Here is a 23,182-nt window from a genome sequence, read left to right as displayed (position 1 = left end):
ATTGAAGATATTGTTAATATTCTACATGATCAACAATTTTGCTGGAAATTACAATGTTTTAGTGCAGTGTCGGCATGCTAATTTTCAGCCATTTTCCGTTACCGTCACTCGTGTTCAAGTGGCACACTGGATGTTACCTAATCCAAGTTTAACAGATGAATAAGCAAGTTACTCATTATAAATCCATTTTACAGTTATTAGAGCACAACTAAAAACTCTTGTGCCGATTAAAGAAGTAATAAAACTCCCCCTTTTAGGGGAGTTACTATGCCTCAATTACCCGTTACAGCAATTTTTACTGCTATGCTTTAAACGGCCAGTTTAAACATCCCTCAGAACTCATACCTTGGCCCCTTTCTCCATTGCCCCTCCCCCTTGTTTATTTTTGTTTATTGTTTATTATTATTACGTTTCTTCCGTTACTTATAATGTGATCTTGAGTTTCTTGAAAGGTGCATGCAGATAAAATGTATCATCATTACCAGTTGCAGTCTACCTATTAAACACAGATGAAAAAAAAAAATGTTGGCTTAACGGTCCCTTTTTTACGTTGTACTATTGTTTTACTGTGCATTGTATCTTTATATAACCTTTTAGCTACTACCCTTAGAAAAAATATTCTGCACTCTGCAAACGCCAAGTATGACGATTACCTATATTGAGCTGTAGGTGGCAGTAGTAAGGTTTGAGGTTAGTGATAAAGAAGAAGCAGAAAACCCTTTTGCGTAATGACTGCAGGTTAGCACGTTGACATTGGGGATCAGGTTGCAACTCTTGGTTAAGTCCTAAGGTAAAACCTTTATGAATTAATTGGATGACACCGATAGTGTTTTAACTTGTGTAAAAAGATTTTATTTTCATGAGAGTAACTGCTATATTTAAGATTCTTTAAAACAGTTTGGTTGGCCTGCAAGATTTATCTTCGTAGGTTAGCTAAACCTAACTAGCTAGTTAGGTTATCAGTTTTAACTGTTCATTACAGCTACTTACCGGTAGCGTAGCTAACATACTGTTTGTTTTGACCTAGAAAGCCAAAATGTGATTTTGTAACAATGTTTGTATTTAATTGTGTATGGTTTCTTCAGCTTGGTATTTACGAAAGACAAATGTGTAGCTATAAAATGTAAGTAATTTATTTATTGTTGTGGACATGTGGACATCTGGCTGGGTGGAATAACCAACTAACTAGTACTGCCAAGTCAACTGTTCTTTACTAGCTTAACTAGCTAGTTTGCTAAAGTTTTGAACTCCATGTCATGTTTGGGAGCTCTCAGACTATTCATTTCTGTTACATATTTGATGTTTTGTAAACCTTGAAAACCTTGGAAAAGGTTCGCCTATACATAGCACACTATCATTAATATGATCAAAGAAAAAAAAAATGCTTGTTGATTACACATGCTGTTGGTTAGTTAACCTAGTTGTCTAAGTCCCTGTTTCATTTCTGTTGGCAGGTAGCTACAGTAGAAGCACGATGGGTGCTTCACTCTCCAGCCCTGCTACCACTGTGAAAGCAGAGGTAGCGACGGTACCAGCTCAGCTTGGCTTACCTCAACAGGGCTGTCCTATGCATCAACAACACCAGAAAGGTTCATGTTTGGTGTCAATTTTTACAGTGTCAGACAGACAGACAGAAAGTGTCATTTAAGCAAGCATTGCGAAAGATTCTGACTGGATGTAGGCTTTCCTTACAAGTTAATGACACTGGCCTTTTAGCTCCAGTACATAACTAAAGAAAGAAAATATATGTTGTGTCTGCTAATTTGGAGAATTATGCAAATTAGACTTCTAATACAGTGTTTTTTCTTTTTGCATATTTCTGTGGGACTTGAATCATGTTTAATATCATATTTGAACATGAAGGAGCCCCTCCATCAGAGTGCCCTATGCATCAGGCTGGCACTCAAGCCACACCTCCTGCTGGGCCAGTACACCAAGAACGGGCCTATGAGTTTGTGGAGTGCCCAATGAGAGCTGCAGAGGGAAGCACGCAGAGGCTGTCTGACATCGATCCAACAAACATGGTAACCAGTTCCGATCTGTTTATGACTGATGGCAGAATGATGTTTCATAGTTTCGTGTTGTATTGTAGTTGAGTGTACAGATTTTTAATTTTTTTTGTCTGTGTGTTCCTGATAGATGCCACCACCTAACCAGCAGCCAGCCCCTGACCAGCCTTTTCTCCTGGCTGTTAACAGAGAGGAGTCCAAAATCCCCAGAACTGGAACAGATCAAAACTGGGTGTATCCCTCAGCACAAATGTTCTGGAATGCTATGCTGAGAAAGGGGTAAATGAGTTCAACTTCTATTAAATGCTAAATTTTAGCAGTGCACTTTTACATAATCCTAATTTTGTATGTACCATCATTTATTTAAGGTTAAACTAAATAACATTTTACAGACTTAAAATGCTCGTTGCTTTTTTTTTTAAACAAGTATTGTAATGCTGTTTAAAAAAAGAAAAAGAAAAAAGAAGAATCATCAAAATGTGATCATATGTACCAGTTAAAGAGCAGATGACATGTGAAATGTGTAGTGCATATAGCTTACTGAATGATAGGCCTGCATGGGTGGGGATCACTTACATGTCGTGCACATCGGTTCCCTCTAGCCTCTATGGTATTCCAACTTTGTTGCATACTGTGCAGTGGAGCATTTTAATCTGATATTTTAATGTTTCCACATAGATGATTCAGGTCTTTGCCCACTCTGGCTTTAAGACCATGTGGGAAGTGGTACAATGCACTGTGCTTAAAGCTGCATGGATATTTGCTATGAAACTATTATGCCATTAACGTAATCTAGCTAGGATTTATTTATATTTCGTTACATTATTGTGCAATACAAACATACAAAGGTTTGTCCTGTTAAAATATCCTATAATTTAGTTAAATAAAATCAACACAGCTGTTGTCTCTGGAGGTCATGCTGTGTAAGAACAAGGGTACTTTGTTCAGTAATAAGGCTGACAATGCGGTGACCTGTGATAACATTCTACTTTCCATATAAAGAAAATTAAGATATTCTAAATATATAAGAAGCATGAGAACTCTTATGTGGTTTTTGTACAGATGGCGTTGGAAGGATGATAACCTTTCACCAGATGACATGACCAATATCATCAAAATTCACAATCGCAATAATGAGCAGGCCTGGAATGAGATCCTGAAGTGGGAGGCCCTGCATGCTGGGTGAACAGAAGAGCTGCAGTTATTGTTTATATAGATACGGATAACACATACAGCAGAACAATACACATCTATATATGGTTTTTAACTTTTTGGTATGTTTCTGGTTTGTAGTGACTGTCCATGTGGTCCATCCTTAAAAAGGTTTGGAGGTAAAGCAAAGGACTTTTCACCCAGGGCCAGGATCCGTCATTGGATGGGGTATGTAACGTTTCTGTCCTGAGTTGGTGAAACATCCCTGTAGCGTGGCTGCTAGTGTGTTACCTAAAGGCTAGATGTCTGTCTATCTTATTTTTTTCTCTCTCTGCTTATGTGTAGCTATGAATTACCCTTTGACCGTCATGACTGGATAGTAGATCGTTGTGGAAAAGAAGTGCGATATGTGATTGACTATTATGAAGGAGACATTGACAAAGACACTTTTCAGTTCTCTGTCTTGGATGTGCGTCCAGCTCTGGACTCTCTTGAAGCAGTGTGTGACCGAATAAAAGTGGCCTGGTGGCGCTGGACATCTTAAACTGCCCAAAACACATTCACATCTCTCTGTATTATTATGTAAATAAGAACCCTGAGAATTTTACTGTATGAATAAATATGAATGAATAAAATGGTTGTTTATATAATGTCTTGGTTTAATTCTGCATAACTGGAGGGGTAAGATTGTAAATGTTTTTGAAGCATCTTCTGAAGCATACATATACTTTGGGGTTTTTTTTTTGTAGCATTTAGTATGTGATGTGATTTAAGGGAATGGTAAATCACAGTTCTACAATCGTGGTTTTCTACCATTTTAAGTGATCTGTGTTCTGAAGTCATTGAAAATCCTGTGGGTTTTTTTTTTTTTTTTTTTTTTTTTTTTACTGAAATATCCAAGTTGAAAATTCATATTAGGGCTAATCACTTTGGAAGGACACAACAATTTGTTACCATGAGTAAAGTCCCAAAGGCTTGTCTAATGTTTTTGGAATGACTTGGAATGAGCACATTCAGAGGAATGAGTACATTTGGAGAGATTTGGGGCAGTGGCAACATCTGTTAGTAAGGGTTTGTGGTTTGAATTTCCACACTTTTTGCCAGGATTAGGAATGACCCCTGTTTGAGGCTAGACTTTGTCTTAAACTGCGTTCTGTAGTGTTACTCATAACATTTAAAAAAGAAAATTGCTATAATTCCTTGAAGTATTTCAGTGTTAATGGCACTTCTAATGTAGACGAATACAATAAAGTCTCATGGGGGAAACAAATTCTTGCGTATTCCTTGTTTAAAAAAAGTTGAAAACAATGCTTAACTGTATGTGTGTACATATATATATGCATAGCCACTGCAAGGATTATGTAAGCATAATATAACAGTGAATCGAAATGTATTATCATCAAAATAATTAACCCACAGATTTAATACACCATTAATGACCCCTCATTTATTGTCCCAGGTAAGGTCTTGTGAATTCAAGAATATATTGTAAGAATCAGTGTGATTTGCTTGCCAGCAGATGGAGCCCTTAGACAAGCATATATCTGCTTTTTCAGATGATAAGTGGGACAACTTTTCAACTGTTATGCTTGAGGTTTAGATTATATCACTCTGGGTTCTATATTGTGGATGTTTTTGATAGGTGATGGTCACTCCAACCAGTGCAGTAAGTTTAAGGAATTCACAAAATGACAGGTGGAAGAATCCTTGAAATTTGGCTGAGGAACAAATAAAGGTGTGTTGTGAGCGTGTGCATGTGGCAGGGGATCAGGTGCTTGTGTACTTCTGATGAGTGGGTGTGGGAAAGAGCTTTTCTCCTAGCAAGATTAAGCCTTGTGTTCCCTGTCTCAACCCACTAAGGTTGTAGATTGTAGTGAGAGTTTGACATCTCCCACTCAGAGAAGCTTCCGGGAGACCTGTTTGATTGGTTATTTCAGCTGTAGTATTTCAGGTTATACTCTATGGTACAGTGAATCACTTTCTTCATGCAGACACAGAAACTATAGATGCAGTAGTTTACATATGTGCATGTTACATTTCTCACAGAACTGCTGCTTAGCAGACAGGCAAGCCCCAGTGGTGCAGAGTAAAGAGCAACCAGCCTGCGGTGGTTCAGTGCGACTGGCTGATCCTCTACATCCATCACCCACAACACAGCCCTCCAGCCTCTGCTTACATACCAAACCATACAGTGCTATGCTAAGCACACTACCAAGGCTTCATCACAACTATACTACTAAGTCTTTCTGAATCTTGTGTAGATTACTGTGTGTATGTCAACAAAAACAGGTGTCACAGATGTACACTATGAGCAAACATATGAAGTGTCATGTTGTTGTGCAATGAACACTTTACATGCCATGTTCATGCCCAGAAACAGAGAGCATGTGCATTCATGACCTGTAGTGTACTTTAGCTCTTCCCATGGGAAATGATTGCTCCAGCATCTAGCCTGTCATAGGACTACATATTGTCACATGCTTTAGAGTAATTGCATGTTTAACAGGCAGTGCTTTAAATTGATTACAACTAGTTCCATTTCTCCTATATTAGCTATAAAAAACAAACAAACACATGCACACTCACACACAAACACTAGCACAAAAAGCTTACAATGGTAAGAAATGTGCTTTGTGTTTTCTGGCTATATGTAAACAATAAAGGAAAAATAATCATTATTTTAAAAATTTCATTAGGTTAATGGAATCAGACCATTTTGAAAGGCCTGTCATTCTACGATGTGCCCTAGGAGCAAATGCCTTACAGGAAGCTGCATTTATCTTTGTTCCAAGAACTGAAAAACCCCTTTAATGGCTGCAGAAAAGAGGAGACAGTGGCTGTTGGTGGGGGGGCGGGGGGGGGGGGGGGGGGGGGAAGGGGAAGCCAGGCACTGCTGGGAGGAATGAGGCACTGTTGTGGGAGCAAGGCACTGCAGGGAGGAATGAGGCACTGTTAGCTTTCAGAGATCAGGGGCTGCTCTGAGGAATACTGACCTAGAGCAGGGAGCAGCAGGCTCTGACATCCGTGCCATCCTTGCTCTGAACACAACTGCCAGACCCCTGCACACTCAACAGCTTGTGTTGTCTAGCAATTGAACGATACCTAGCAACTGCACAGCACTTTATTAATCACTATTATATATATATATATATATATATATATATATATACACACACACACACACACACACACACACACATAGTACATGCATTCATGCATTCCCAGTGCACTTTTCCTGCATGCATGGTATGTCTGACATGTCACCAACAACCAGGAACAGATAATCTGTGATTTTCCCATTAGCTATGGTATGTTGATGATTTTGGATGACCTTGGGTGCCCAGACTTTATCGATTGCCCAACTTTGTACAGAACAAAGTCCAACTCAACTTCATCTGATCCAATCAATAAACAAACAAACAAAAAAAAATGACTCAAGGAGGAGAGAATGAGCATGAGCTCTGTGTCTGTGTTTTCGCAGTCTGCTGTGTGTTCTGCTCCTTTTGGAAACAATGCTCCTACAAAAGCTTTGCTTAGCATTACAGTGGCATCCAGAAATTTCTGAAAATGGACAAAAATATCATAAGGCATCTGTGTAAGTGACAGTGTAATACTTAACAAATCTCTTTAACACAGAGAATAAAACAGTAGTTAAGCAGGCTTTATTCAAGAACGAAAGACATTGATGGGAATATCCACCGAGGTTCTGTTATAACCAGGATTGATATGCTAAGAACACATGTAGTTATAATATTATCTAGAAGGCATCCAACCTTGCTTCATGCGCACTCTAAGAAGTAACTAGGAATAATGATAGAAACAATAACAAAGGGGAAAACATGACCGTGCAGTGAAATAAAGGTGATATACAAGGTGCTTCCTACTTCGAACTCACCTAGTGACTAGTGATGCAGGTCCAGCTTCCCCCCAGCCATGTTGTTCGGTGTTGGAAAAATCTACTCAAGTTAGTATTCAGCAACAAAGCCCTCTAATTCCCTCACCCTGCTTCATTTATGCACACACCACACTGCCTGTGGGCTTTTAAATACTTTAGGATTTGTGCATGGACCTCAAAATGTTGTGTTTGTGATGGATGTGTGTGCGTGTGCGTGTGTGTGTGTGTGTGTGTGTGTGTGTGTGTGTGTGTGTGTGTGTGTGTGTGTGTGTGTGTGTGTGTGTGTGTGTAAACGTCTGCATGAGTACCTCAAATGTTATGAAAAAGGACTCACAGAGTCCTGGCTACAGCTTTGGTAAAGAGCCAGATGTAAATCCCAGAGGAAGCATGTGTACACTGCAGCAGAGAGATGAAAAAAGAGAACACACAGGCTGAGAAAGGCAGAGGAGGTGTGGATTTAAAAAAAAAAAAAACATCTTCAGTGAGGCATAATCAAACTGGTTCCAATTTGTGTGTGGGCTTATCACTCAATTGGGAGTGATGAGGTCTTGACTTTTATGGTGCAGTCAACCAGCAAACAGCAAGATAGGTTTCCTCCAGCATTGTTTTTTAATGAGGCCCGGTGAAACCATGAAGCTGCTAACTGAGTGGGGGGATATCAGTATGAGTGTAATCACTATAGCAGTGCTTGTGCCATCCTGTCCTGCTCTGCTGGATCAATACTGGAGCCAAACTACCCCTGTTTGGCTCACTGGGCACTCAGCTGAATCCTTTAGCCGTGTTGCCTCATCAAAGGGAAGTCAGGCAATTCTAAAATACTATACTCTAAAATACACAGCTGAAGGACCTCTGCCTGAAATGTCCTGTTTCTTTGGTACTATTTCTTTCCTCTACATCTTTAACATGCATATAACAACATAATACAAACATAGATATGTACATACACACACATAGATATATGTACTTACATGCACATACACTCTACACACACACACACACACACACACACACACACACACACACACACACATATACACACCGATTAGCCATTACAATAAACTAGATCCTGCCCTGCTGTACGGTGCTAGGTGAGGCATCCATGGATACATCCTATCGACACCTCATCTGGGGAATCTAAAGGCCAAGTCACCCCTTTGTCATATTCCTCAAACCATTACTAAACAATTTTTGCAGTGTGGCAGGGCTGAAAGAAGCCATTAGAGAATACCATTGTCATGAAAGAGTGTACTTTGGCTACAACAATACTAAGGTAGCATTCCGATCATCACACTACCATCACTGTCTTGCCTTCTTCCCACAGTGCACCAGAGGGTATTTTCTTCTATTGCTCCATATATATATATATGTATAGAGAGAGAGAGAGAGAGAGAGAGAGAGAGAGAAAGAAATAGTGTGTTTGTGTGTGTGTGCACATGGCATGCGTATGTGTGTGTGTGTGTTTACATGTGTATGTGAGAGCGCGAGAGACTGTGTATGTGTTTCTGTTGGATTACTTCGATTACTTATGGCCATTGTGACCTCATTTGCTGCCACTGCATGCTTTATGAAGTATGTGTGTGCACATGTCCCCTTGCATCATTGTTACTTATTGTTCGTGCTGAACTGGAAGGTATTTGCCTTGCAAACACTAATTATTTTCCAGATTAGTTGCTGAAGCAATTAAATGCTTGGAGTATGGGCTGCGGCCCCTTGCCAACCCCCACCTGCTTCCCCACAATGGCTGAGCTTCTTATCCACATGCCCGTGCATTTGAGACTAATGTGGACTGAAATGGACTAACATCATAAACATCTGATTTTCCCCAAGTGCTGCTGAGACGAGCAGCCCTCCTTCCTTGATTTGGCTATAGTGCTAATCAGCGTTTGTGTTCCGATCCTGGCAAAGTGCTCAGTAACCTGTCTGATGGGCAGCACACCCCTTGCTCTGCTGGACAATTACAACAAAGAGTGGAGAGTCAAGGGACTTATTTGTTTTTGTTTGTTTGTTTGTTTCTTTTTTCTTTCTTTCTTTTTTTTTTATTATCGGTGTTATATTTGAGTTGTCTTCTCCTGCCTATTATACCAACAAAATTCCAAAGGTGATGTCAGTCAAGAACTAGACCTTATTCAAAAAAATGATTGACTTGTATTTGTTTCTGACAAGAACACAGTGCTGCCATGTATAATTTAGAATTTTATTGCCAAGTTAGTAATCTCATTACACTATGAGAGCAATGTTTTTGGTATATAGTGTGTTTTGAGGGGGGGTGGGGTTGGGGTAGATGCCTGGTGAAGTTTCCTTTCCATGTGTCTCCATGCATGGGTATAAATCTAATCACTCTGAGCTTTGCTTTCTTGCCTCACAAGTGTTTTAGTGGAAATTAATTCTTAATGTTGAATTAAAAAGAGCTCTTTTGGGTGTCTGAAGTGTGCTGTAGCTTAATTATGCACTCTAATGGTGATGGCTTGGTCGTGAGTTTTCATATCAGGACATGTACGGTAATGGCTCTGAAGGATTATCTTTTATCCAATTATGGGTGGGTGACCTGGGAGGCCTACCTGTGTTTGCAGGCTTAGGCTGGATTCATTAGTGGACTAAAGCCTCTCTTGGCCTGTTGGATTGGCCCGGATTTAGGGCATGGAAGTGCCTGCTCTCTGCGATGACATAGGCAGGACAAACGTGAGATTGACCCCCTGTATGTGAGTTTTTTTGGGGGGGGAGGGGGATGATGTATGATGGCAGGTGAAGAGCCCACAGCCTGATCTGATGGGGAATAAACCAGAGGGACAGATTGATTCTGAGCCACTAAAATACAAACACGAAATGAGAGGAGAGGCACTCCCTCCCTCTCTCACCCTCTCTCTCTGTCTCACCCCTGCCTCTAGCTGTTTTTTTTTTTTTTTTTTTTTTTTTGTCAAACTAGGAGACACTGTTGCCCAAAGGGAAAAACGAATGTACAGAGAGTGATTTCTTAGCATGCGTGTGATTATCTCGGCAGGTTTCTAATAATACCAGTTTGTGTGTGTGAGGATGAGCGAGTATAAATGATAGTAATCAGGAGATACAGTAGATAAATAGAGTCCTCGCGGCAGGTCGGTAGGTGGGATTGTGGGATGCAGAATGGATACTGTGTGCCAGGAGGTTTCAAAGCAAAACCACTTCTGAAGAGATGAGACTCGCAACGCAGGGATACCCAATCAATCAGTCGTCAGATGAACTGTCTGTCATATGCTATCTGACATGTGAAGTGTCACATCCTGAGACTCATGCATTAATTCCAGGATGCAGGCTCTTAAGCAGAGTTTTATCAGAAGCTGACTTGTCTTGTACTTTCTCTGATGATTACAAAGGCTATATTTTACTTGACTGGCTATGGACTGATATATTGTGGATGGTTGGATATCATTGTTTCCTCTAGCCTAATGGGTTCAGGTTAATAATCTCATGAGCACATAGCAGTGGGTAAAAATGCTGATGGAAGAGCTGGTTTTGCTATTGGTGGAGTCGTTGGTTTTGTGTTCATTCCTAATGTGCTCTGTGCTCAGCCAGTGTGTGCACCACTCTGAATGAAGCATTCTGAAATACATTTAGAAATGTTCTTGTGAGCCACCAACAATATTAAAAACCATTTTTAGAACTGTATGTTCTCTAAAATCAGAACAGTTCTAATGAGGGGCAGTTTTGGAGAGGGGACATGGTTACCTTCCAGAGATGGCATGGCATTAACAGTATGCCCCTTATTACTGGCGGTACTCTATTAATTGCAGTAGCAGCAGGGATGCATTAGCTCATTAGCATGCATCCTCACATGCACTTGAATAAAGTATTAGAAGCATGCAGCCTTTCTGTTAATTGCATACAATTAACTGTTTTTAACATAAGAAATAAATTTTGGTCTTGGAAGAGCCAAATCAAGACAATTTCCAGGAAGTGACTTACGGCCATAAATTGTAAACCGAGAAAACTCACCTCGGTCATTCTCGCTAGGATACATGGACAGTTCCATATCAAATAAACACACATGCATGCACACACACGTACGTGTCTTGTAGTTCTATCTTTGGGGGTATTTTCAGTCACTTACATATTGCTGCAGTGAAATAATGCTATGCCTATCTAAACCTAAACATAACTTCAGCCTGAGTAACCAAATGGAAATCATTTTTTTCACTTTAATTTCTCAATTAAAAGCTCAATTTTTAATTAAAAACCATGCTTTCCTACAAAGTTAAAATTTTCTCATTTTCCAAACAACACGGAGATATGTAGCTTTCAGAATTGCATAAACACAAACCCATACTGCACAACAGCAGCTAAGAGAACGAATTATACAACTGCAAAGAAACCATCCTGGTAAGAAATGCCTTTGTTATTATCAGTTTTTTTTTTTAAATAAACCAGTCCAACAAAGGAGCTTCCCAAAAGAAGCAGCTTGCGAATGTGAAAGCAGCAACGAGGTTTAGCTGTGTCACGGAACACTCGCCTCTGGCGAGTCACGTGGTTTGGCCCGCCACGTGCAGTGGGAGGATCTTGTTTGTGGCCACGCCTGCACACACCTGTACCTTGTCGTGTCTATATGTATATAAACCCTTGTCAATGTGTCCAGTGCGTTGGTCATTGTCGAAGCGTGTGGTTTGTGTGGTAGCGGCTAAACGCAGCATTAGTATCTGTTAGTTTAACTCATGTTAATAATTGTTAATGTTAGGCATCGTCGGTGTTCATGTAGTTTGTGTTACACGTGAGTGCCCCGTTGTCGTTGGTGTTTTGTTATTAAATGTCTCACGCGTTGAGAGTCTGTGCGTCCTGCTCCATGGCACTCGGGCTCACGTTACAGGATGACCAACCACTACAGGACGCCAGCTCCCTCAGCTACAGACGGACTTCCTAGCGAGAGGTGCGTAAGCACCCCCCGCACTACTGCCTGACTCCTAGAACATTGGGGAGAGGACCGCGACCGCTGTCCGTGTCCACTCCGGAAGTGGGGGAGGGCCAAGCCCCCAGGAATTTCTTGGGGGGTGCCTGGGGCTGTTGGGCCTGGGCCGAGGAGGACCGATGTGTCCCACGACAACCAGAAAGAGGGCGGTTGGGTGGAGCCAGCGGGATCTCCGGAGGGCAGAGCTAAAGCCCGAGTCCCGTCCCTTCAGTGGGCTCGCCAGCGAGACTGGCGGGGTCTGCCCAAAGCCCCGGAGGCAGAGCGCCTCTGGGACCCTCCTAGAGCAGCAGGCAAAAGGAGGACTGTGGGGGAGGGTAGCACGTCTGGAACCGGGGCGGACGTGCACCCCCGCGTGTCCCTTGAGGCCACGGACACATTAAGGCGCCTGCCACGTCAAAGCTCGCTCTCGATAGATGGATAGATAATCTGTCTGCTCATATGTTTACAGGCGCAACATCGGTGGGAACGTAACGGACTGCCATGGTAGAGGCAGGGAAGCTACCTTTCTCCCTCTCGCCGCGAGATCTCCCTTGCTGGCGGTACCTGGCGCGCCGGGCATTGCCGTGCTGTGTTTTTGTTTACGTGTACACGGCGACCTGAGGTTCGCGTTCACTGGGAGGACGCGTCGGGAGCCACGACCCATGGGAGGGGGTTCTGTCACGGAACGCTCGCCTCTCGCGGGTCACGTGGTTTGGCCCGCCACGTGCGGTGGGAGGATCTTGTTTGTGGCCACGCCTGCACACACCTGTACCTTGACTATATGTATATAATGATATATATATGTATATCAACGTGTGCGGTGCGTTGGTCATTGTAGCGTATTGTGTGTTAGTGTCTAAACGTAGCATTCGTAACTTGGTCTAACTCGTGTTAATTGTTAACTGCGTTACAGTTTACATTGTTACACCTGAGTGCGCGTTGTTATTGGTGTTTTGTTATTAAATGTCTCTCACGTTGAGTGTCTGTCTGCGTCCTCCTCCACGCCCTTCGGCACTCGGGCTCACGTTACAAGCTGTCTCATGTTATAGCACACTTCCTGGTTTCGAACTCTGCCATCCCAATGGAGAAGTTATTACCCAGATATAAGTGAAACCTGGAAATTTTCGGGGGGTGCTTTTAATCATCCGTGACCAACATCGCACTCCTGTGTACATACCGACCCAGCACTTCCTGATAAGCTCAATATCTTGTGCTGCACCTTTTTTTGGGGGGGGAGAAACACTTCCAATATAACCTGGCCCTTTACAGCCCAACGCTCCCTTCTCTTTCCCAAAATGGATTTACCATCCCACTCCCCTACTATTTCGCAACCGCCATTCCAGCCCTGCTAATGGAAACGAATGGCAAAAATGCAGCCAGCCTTGACCAGTATGTTACACATTACCCCCAGGGTACCCAGTCAAGTAGCTTTTGGCTCTACACATCAGCGTGGAGACTGGCCCTATAACGAAGTTTAGGGAAGATGGCTGATTGAGGGTAGCCTTTTGGTGAAGTCACCCATTAACCACCTATTGTGGTTTCGGTTTTAGTGTTCTGATGTCCAAATCCTTTTGTTAGACTGGAAAAACGGTAGAGACAGGGAGCATGGGTCATGTGGATCATCACTGTGAGTTGCTGGCATTGGCAATCAGCATGGGTCCAGGTTGTCATATAATTATATTTTTATTATATATAAATATATTTGAATTTTTATCATGATTTATTATTACTTTATAACTAATTAGCCTGTCCTCTCCTGTTAAGTCACAGGGCTAAATAGGCCAAATATACATATTAATTGCCAAAGGGTAAGACAAGTCAACAGATTTAAAGAAATGACCTGTCTATGGTCATTTGATCATGTTATCTACCAGATGCATATTCTTGTTGCTAATCAGCAAGCATAATGCCTATACACCTTGAAGTTACCAAAGCTTCTTTTTCTATTATGTGAAAAAACACCTTGATCTCCTCTTTAAAAATGTGCATTAAAAAAGCACAGTGCTGTACTTTCTGTAGCAACACCACATTTTCCAAAACAAATGTCCTCTTGTCTACATCATGCCAGGGGAACAGCATCATGGCAACAAACCTTTTTAAAAGGCCAAGGGAGTACAATTTCCATGGGAGCTGTTTATCTATATGGAAGAAAGGCAACAAAAAGTCATTTTGCTAGTACAAAGCATTATATACCTACATGAATGCAAGAAGCAAAAAGCAGTATGTATTTCTTCTTTTTTGGCTGTAGGCAGAACAATTGGACACCAGAGAGCGCTGTTGCCCCGTTCAAAACCACACCTTGCATGCCTGAAACTCATGTTGCTACTCCTCCCAAGTTCTTTTAAATATAAACTCAAGTTAATGAAGGTGGATAGACAGATTATGTTAAAAATTATGTATAATTGGATTTCTTTAAATAACACTTACTGTCAGAGCATATTTAAAGAGTGTGTGCTACCAGGTGAAAGAGACAGAGAGAGCAGGAGATAGAGAAAAAGAGAGACACACAGAGACAGGAAATGATTACTTGTCCTTTTTTTGTTCTAGTATCAAACTTCCCCTTCACTGTTGGGTGCTAGAAATATAGATTTACAGCATTGTATTTTCTTTTTTTCCCGCTTTGCCTCATATATGTGTCATAATTTTCCCACAAGATTTGTTTCAGAGAACATTTATGTTTTCCAATTGTTCAGTAAGGGAGCAGAAATGTGTAACCATATAAAACTTCCCAAGTGATGGACTTCTGTGCAATGAAACCTCAGTTTGGCCTTTCTCTCTCTCTTTTATTCTCAAATCAGGCATGCTTTGCCCCAGTGAACTGCTTGCAAGACCATTGATTTGCAAGACTATATTCAAACACTCGTTGACTCTTAACTCTCCTTCCTCCAGTTGTGTACACCCCCTTCCTCCTTCTTCTCTTGTCTTTTATTGGTGATGCCCTCTGGGCGCTTGGCACGGCGCCCTCCTCCACTCAGGACCAGCTCTGGCTTCGGCGAGTTTGAGGCCGAAAAATCTCAGCCCTGCAAAGCCCACAGCCTGCAGGCACGAATCGGCGGAGCGGAGCGGCTCTCCGAACCAAAGCCCGGATGTCCGCAGGACTGAGGAAGTCTTTCTCCACACTGATGCTGCTGCTGATTGAGCCTGCTTCATCGTCAAGCCCAGGGAGGCATGTTCATCTTGGCCTGTAGCTGGGAGTCTGCGTGAGAGTTCAGAGGGGAGCAAGAGGCTTTTGGAAATCACAGCAGGGACAAAGGGAGATGCATAATTACAGCCTGTTCTGGTTCATATTCGGCAGAATGCAGAGTTTCTGGTGGGGGAGCTCCAAATGTGGCCAGCACCAATACCAAGAAGCGTCAGTACTGTATTAAGTTGCAATAGATTCAGAATAGGGGAGGTTGCGGCTCTTTGTCAAGTGAGAGGAAACTGTACAGAGAACAGTAAGAATGCTGAATCTCCATTCTAAGAGTTATAAGACAAAGCAGGAAAGTCAGACACTGATCCTTTTACACAAACCTGGCCAAACACGTTGCACGTGCCCTCTCTGTTACCTCAACCTGACTGTTCCAGCTACCTTCCCTTCAAGCATCAGACACCAGACACAGGGTCACTGAAAGAATCAATGGCAATCCAATAAGGGCTGCTTCATTTGACTATCTTGCTGGTGTTCTGCCTCCCCTGCACTGGCTCAGCACTGAGAACACAAGAGACTTTCAACTTCATGTCGTTATCTGAGAGACTCTGAGCACTCTGAAATTTACCCCAACAACAAAGGCACACAGCTTCCCAAGCAAATCCAGGACCTCCAAAGAATTATTGTTGTCTGCATTAAACACTTGCCCACCCTTTCTGCTACACACCCTTTTCCCTACAACGCCTACAAGTTGTTTCTTTTCAGCACCAAATTCATTATTGTCACAGCATCAAGGTAAAGCACAGGGTGTGTGTGGCTTGGGAACTGTGGTGGCATGGGCACCCTGGCAGCATGGGGGCCCTGGTGGCATGGTAACCGTGGTGGTGTGGTAACCCTGGTGGTGTGCTTTACAGCAGAGTGGGCCTATGACTGCTGGAACAATGCGGAAGAGCACATGTAAAGCGGGAATGTGTGACTGTGTTTATGTGTGTGTGTTGTGTATCAGGGGTGCTACTGCAGAGCTTGATTAATCAGCCAGTAGACGGTAAGAGCTCCCATTATCTTACCACTCTGCTCTGACTGCAGCCTTCCAGACCTCACTGCTTTATTCCTTTGGCTCTACATTATCTGGCTAACAAGCTTATTCTGAATAGCACGTTGTTAATTCCAAAATGAACAACACATTTTGTTACTGACTTTCTGCTTGTGTGGATGTGTGCCCCCCACTCACCCCCCACCCATTCTGTTCTCAACCTCTGGTCCCCCCTCGGACTGATGTTGTTTCTCACCAGCTTGGCCCTTGCCTCTGCTTCTGCTCCTACTATTAAAGGACTAATTGGAATCTGAAAGCTGAATGTTGCATGCTAGACAATGTGCAGAATCACACTAGTACTCAGCTACAGAGAGACACAGTGTACAGTATCACATTAGTACTCAGCTACAGAGAGACACAGTGTACAGTATCACACTGGTACTCAGCTATAGAGAGACAATGTACAGTAATGCACTGGTACTCAGCTACAGAGACACAGTGTACAGTATCATACTAGTACTCAGCTATAAAGAAAGACAATGTGCAGTATCAAACTAGTACTCATTTATAGAGAGACACAATGTATAGTAACACACTAGTACTTAGCTACAGAAAGACAATGTACAGTATCACACTAGTACTCAGCTATAGAGACACAATGTACAGAAGCACACTAGTACTCATTTATTTAATTACAGTGTACAGTATCATACTAGTACTCATTTATAGGCAGACACAGCGTACACACTAGTACTCATTTATAGAGACACAGTGTACAGTATCACACTAGTACTCAGCTATAGAGTGACACAGTAAGAATGCTGTAGTGTGATACAGTATATAGTACACATTAGTACTGTACAGAGTACAGTATCACATTAGTTCTCATTTATAGAGAGACACAGTGTGTACTACCACACTGGTGGATATGAGAATGATTACTTTTTGAAGATGGTACTTTAACTGGACCATTGAATTCACACATTCACCTGAGATTCAGATGGCAATATGAACTACTGGGCATCCGATTCACTCACCTTACAAATTTTCTTTGTACCTTAAACAAGTGTTGGAAGGCCTTTGAAGGCTTTTTCTGTGTGGTATGGTCAAGTAACTTCTGCCTGCTGCTTTGTTTACTCATGAGGGATGTACATGATGGAAGCTATGATTCATTTCCTATTTACTTATCCCCATCCCAGACAGAAGCCACCACACCAAAAGTTTTCTGCCTGAGCATATTTACTGAGTGCTTATTTTTGGCAGAGCTCTTGAAGATGTGCCGTGTTTAATTGGCGTAAAAAGAAATAATGGCACTCTACACCCACCTGCTTAATGGCAAGCTGGCGTCTGTCCTGTATGCAGAAAAAAATCCTGATTATAGTGGTGGGGAAGGATGACATGGTTTGTATGTTCAAAGCTGACTGAGGTAAAGTCTACTAAAATTAATCATTCATTAGGGAGAAAAAGTGTTTTTCCACTGTTACTGTAGCACAAAGCATGTGCTGCACTTTCAGCACTATGTATAGATGTGTGTATAAACACATCTAAACCAGATCCCTGGTTCTCTGGATGGGGGTCTTGTGCTTCTGTGATCTGCTCTCCTTTCTTTGAACAGACCTGTGCACTAGCAGCTCAGGACTGGAAGACCTCATTCCGTGAGAGAGAAGTGCAGACGAGGCACATTATTTATGGTCTTGGCCCTTAAACACAGGGTGCTGCAGGTTCACCCAGATGATTAAGAGGCTCTTGGGATAGTGGAGGAAAGCTGTCCCACACCACAACATCCAAGACAGCCAAGCCCACCCACTAGCACCACTACCACCTGTGCAACTGCTCCACAAGGGCAGCAAAGCTGGCTGTCTTACACATCCATCATGTACAGTATTCCTGAACACAGACAGGCTCAGTGCTTGCAATATGTATTTATATATTTATGTACATACAAGTCATGTGTATATGGAGCTGGGAGTCTGCTTTCTGTGCTCAACCCTGGTTTAAATGGACATTCATATCACACACACACATACTGCAATGTATTCTATATTTTTTCAAGGATATATTGTTTTTTTTTTCAAGAATATAATGTTTCCTGTTTATGTTTAGTACACAGGAATAAAGATATGCTGGTGGGGGAGAAGGGGGGTGGAGGGAGGGGTAGGATATGTCAGCTTTGTAGCACCGTAGCCATACCCACCACCCCTCCTCCGCCGCATGTAAAGATGATGGATTTTGATTATGATTAGGTAAGACTGGCGCAGAATGAAGCTCTCTCGCTGCACTGTGACGTGTGAGAGGAGGCCAATCGCCGGTCCTCACTGATCTAACAAATGAAATCTTGACCTGTCCGTTGAGCCTTGACAGGAGATGGATGCGCTCTGGAAGCAGCTATATGACTTTAGGATATGCATGGATGGATTCCCTCTTCCAAAACAAAAACCACAAGATTGATCTGAATATTCATGTAAATGCATTTCCCATGAAGCACAATTATTTGCATACATTTTTGTCAGTCTGGAGATGAGAAGAAAGAAACAGTTGCTATCATGGGATCTTTTTTATTTTTTCTTACTGTTTTACTAATAAAACATTTCGACAGGGAGATTTATTTTTACATGTGTGAAGTATGAACCTTCAAGCAGCTTGTGGTCATATTTTAGAGTATACTGAAATCACTGCAGTCAGATTAGCTCCTTGCAGCATACTAATTTAAAAGACAGGGAGCATCCACTAGCAAACACACGCTTGTGACACTAGAAAGAGGCATACACTACCTCAGTCCAACTTGATACTGTAGAGAAATGAGCTGTTTGAATTCTTAACAAATGTAATTTGTCAGCGTTTAATGTGGCAAGTAGGGAGGGGGAGGGGGAGTGAGGTGTCTTGTCTGAGCTCACAGCACAGCGGCAGCTAAATAGGTACATCCACATGGATTAGTGTTAGAGACACCACCCCAGATCTAAGAGCTGGAACTGGCACCATCTCCCACTGGCAGTCTGGAATTTAGTCCCCTGATTATGAACAGTGCCAAACTGAAGGAGAGAGAGAGAGAGAGAGAGAGAGAGAGAGAGAGAGAGAGAGAGAGAGAGAGAGAGAGAGAGAGAGAGAGAGAAGAGAAAGATTACAGAAAGAGTAAGAGAATGAGACAAACAGAGAATGAGGTGAATTAAAAGAGTGAGGAGTGAGAGACAGATGATGGGGTCTGTTCAGTCGCGGAGCTCAGCTAGCAGGCAATTTCCATTCCTCTCTCTACCTAACTGGTCATCTGGCACAGGGATCTCCAAACATTTTGAGACTTCAACCACCAATGGGTGGGTGTTGGTGGGGATTAGGCCTGAGTATAATGCCTTTCTTAGCCATGCATATCTCTCTGTGTGACAGGTGTGTATATGTGTGTTTTTGAGTGGCACTGTGTCTGCGTGTGCGTGTCTGTGTAAGTGTGCTTGTGCATAGAGGGGGGTGAGGATTACTGCACTTTTTCAATTTCCTACTTGAAGCATCATAAGCCATTTCTGAAAGCACACATGGGCCGCTTGTGAAAGCGGCTTTGGGGAGGCCAGCTTTTGCCAGGCTGAATAGCAATCAGGCCAGGCCCCCCTCTGCTGGCTGCTGTTGCAGCAATAGGACTTCCAGGGGAGCCGGCTGGAGAGAGCGGCTCATGTCAACATGCTGTGTGCTGCTCAGCTTCTTATTACCCACTGCCTATTACCACAGACAAAGCCTTCCTTAGGGTCAACACCACATGACAGCTGCCACACCAAAGCCATGGAGAATAGAGCTATAGAGGGAAGAACATCCACAAGAGAACAGGCGTTAGATTATGAACAACAGGCTTGAATGACATGATAATGGTTTTATTTACAGTGTGCTTGCACATAGCCTATACAAGACAACATGCTGTAGTTATCTGTGGGTCCTGCCCATGGTCTAAGTATATAATGAGCGCTCCACTTAATTGTGTGTTGAATGGTTTTCAATGGCAGTGACGATGGCCCTCTTGGATGAGGAGGTGGAAATGTTTCCCTTTAAAATAGAAAAAAATAAGAAACCACTATGCAGCTGTAGATTTGATAAATGAGTTGGTGTAGTACTAAGGGAACTACTGGGCTCTGTTGAAAGAGTGGCAAAGCGAGGGAGAGGAAAGGCACAATAGGGAGGATGGGAGAGAAGAATGAAGGGAAGGGAATGGCTGAACATCTCTCTCAACTTTAGGTGCCATATTGATATTTAAAGTTAATTGTTTTCACATTATCATCTCATGGTGTGCACACAAGGTTGCTGGAGCCCACATGTCAACGCTGGCCCTGTCCGCCAGAATTCCAGCACTCTGCTCTGCGGGAAGTCACCTCTGACCTCTGGAGACAGTGCCAAGATGAGAGCAGGGTAGATACGACAAACTTAAAGATTCTCCTTTCCACCTGAGCAACCTTGTGACCCTGCTGCTTAAAGACCTAGCCAAAGCTGACATTTCAAATTTAGCTCATAGCAGACTGACTACATGCAATTCAACTGTGGCGAAGGCTGTATACAACATGGCCAAATAGGAATTGCTTTGAAAAATGTCATTGTTCTGTGGTGTGACCAATGAAAGACATCCTACAGTCCAGTGGTTTTGGTGGCATGCTGCCAAAGTCTGAGTGTATGGGGATTTGCATTTTGCTGACTAGGTGCAGAATATGTTTTGATTGCTTTTCTTGAGCACTTCCTTGGATTGACATTAGGGGTAGATTTGAGATTCATACTAGTGTAACATCAGCAAACGTCTGAAAAAACTGAGATGGAATCTGGAAAACTTAAAAAAACCCCAAAAAAAACAGTAAGTCAAAATATACCAACATCTATTAGGCCTGTCTGGTAAAAATGGTTTAGTAAATGGTTTAGATCTAAAATCTAAAAGAAGTTCCATTGATACTACATTGATAAAAGCACACACAGTGGCTAGCAATCGAGGTTGTATCTCATGTAAAATGAGAAAGAATAAAAGAGCAGGAGACTGAAAATGCAATCAAATTCACGTGATGCACAGACAGGCAGCCTTCCAGAAAGTAAGTGTAGCCTGGACAGATGAGGACAACAAATGATGCTCTAGTGGGTCTTTTCCCTTTTTAGATGTTCTAGGCAGTAGGAGAACATCAAGACAAATCAAATAAAAAACTGTAGTGTAGAAAACTGAAAATAGAGTACAAATAATATGGCAGTAGCTGTTTTGGAAATAAATATAAAAATGACCATGCCAGTGACACTGTATTATATAGTATTACAAATAAAATCTCTTAAAATTATGGATTGTCTGTTTGTAATGTGGAGCGATCACATGGCGGATGCATGCCCTGAGAAAAGCAAGATTTATTAAGGGCAAATCCATATTCAAAGTCGTTAGAACAGTCCAGACTCAACATGGAGAGTCCAGGAATACATTGTAAACCCTAACACACAGCAACAGAAAAGGGAATCAGGTTATAACGAACAACACAATTTAGGGATATGCACAAATAACTATGACAAGCGAACACAACAAAGGCTAGGCATACAAATACATGCAGCAAACCCACAACAGGGAATTAAACAAACAGAGCTTTGGATTCACAATGACCAGCCCACACACAAGCAGCAAGGCAGGGTTTAAATACACGTACAATAAGATTTAATAAGACACAGGTGCAACTCATGAGGGGCGGAAAAAACTAAACTAAGGAACAGAACCACAACAAGGAAGTAAAGCAAAACAAAGACATGAGACAGGAAACCATGGAGAATAGGGACACTATGAGGGGCCAACTGTGACAGGGTTATGTCTGTACTTTTTTGTTCAGAATTTTGTACAGAATGTGTTAAATTCCAAAACACATATAGACTACACCTGGCAACATTACTCAGTCACAATAGCTACATAAACAGAAATGAACATGTTCACCTTCACTTCACCGTATATCATTATTCTGCATTACCTTTCATACAAAATTGTCAACAAACTGAATATAAAAGATCACAAATTGTTGATGAGAAACTCACATGACAACATGCACATTTTAGGCCTCTCGTTCACACACACATACACACACACGCACACACACAAAAGGCTATTTTCCAAGGTCTATCCAAAATGACTCATAGATGTATTTACTTGAGTATATTATTGAGTTTATAGCCTGATTAAAAAAGAGAGAAATACGAGAAATATGCAAGATATTAAACTCTCTTTTTAATCTTTTTTAAAGATATTTTTTGAAATTTGTTATTTAAAAGGTTTGCCTGTTGTATGGCATTATTAGTAAAACAAACATAAAATTATATGGAGGAAAGTAAAGTACTATCAATTCAATTAAGTTTTCTTGCCCTATTTGCTCATGTGTGAGTGGCCAGTCCGTGTCCACAGCATCAGCCATGGGAAGAGAGAAGGGAATGGAAAAAAAGTGAGATCATCAGAGAAACTACTAGCTAGCTAACCTAGCTAAGCATTTTAAAAGTCTTTGATCAAGATCTTTTATCATATGGTGCTTGACTGCAAGACAAGTTTGCATACTGAATGTTTATGGATGGATAGACCTTAGCTTACTCTTTCTCTAAAGACGAGATTTTACTCAATGCTGGAGATTTTCAACTTTAGTTACGCCATTGTTAACTGACAAAGTTAGCTAGTATGGAGCTGTAGATGAAGTGCATGTAAAGGCTTAGTTCATAGCAACTTAATGCTAACGTCAAATATTTACTGCCTGGGCACTAACACAGTTGGACTGTGGAGAACTCTCATGCTGAATCTATGAAGAAATACTTTAGCTTTATTAGACAACAATGGTAAATATGCAAAAGAGAATATAAGACAGGTCTTTTAAAATTAACTAATTGATTTATTTTTTATATAAAAACCAAACTTATTGCTTAAATGGCATACAATAATATCTGTCAAAGCTAAACCTAACTGAGTGTACTTAAGTATCATATTACATTCTCAGTTTTAAAGAAAAAAAGATATCCATGACCGCTGGATTTCAAGATATGTGCAGAACATTCATGAATGGAAGAGTCATTAAACATTACTTTGACGAAGCAGATG

General features: G+C 41.8%; 1 protein-coding gene across 1 annotated transcript; it reads left to right on the top strand.

Annotated features, from left to right (window-relative positions):
* The first annotated feature begins 705 nt into the window (after positions 1-705).
* LOC113580517 (cytochrome c-type heme lyase) lies at positions 706-4,431 on the top strand. The gene is made up of 7 exons (XM_027015127.2): positions 706-790; positions 1,455-1,589; positions 1,864-2,024; positions 2,140-2,288; positions 3,072-3,191; positions 3,303-3,389; positions 3,507-4,431. The coding sequence occupies exons 2-7, from the start codon at positions 1,475-1,477 to the stop codon at positions 3,703-3,705; spliced, it is 831 nt and encodes a 276-aa protein (XP_026870928.2). The 5' UTR covers positions 706-790; positions 1,455-1,474; the 3' UTR covers positions 3,706-4,431.
* Positions 4,432-23,182: the final 18,751 nt, after the last annotated feature.

Source organism: Electrophorus electricus, chromosome 10 (assembly GCF_013358815.1).
Source record: "Electrophorus electricus isolate fEleEle1 chromosome 10, fEleEle1.pri, whole genome shotgun sequence".
Taxonomy (NCBI): domain Eukaryota; kingdom Metazoa; phylum Chordata; class Actinopteri; order Gymnotiformes; family Gymnotidae; genus Electrophorus; species Electrophorus electricus.
Note: the sequence above shows the minus strand (reverse complement) of the source record. Positions and strands in the feature narration are given on the sequence as shown.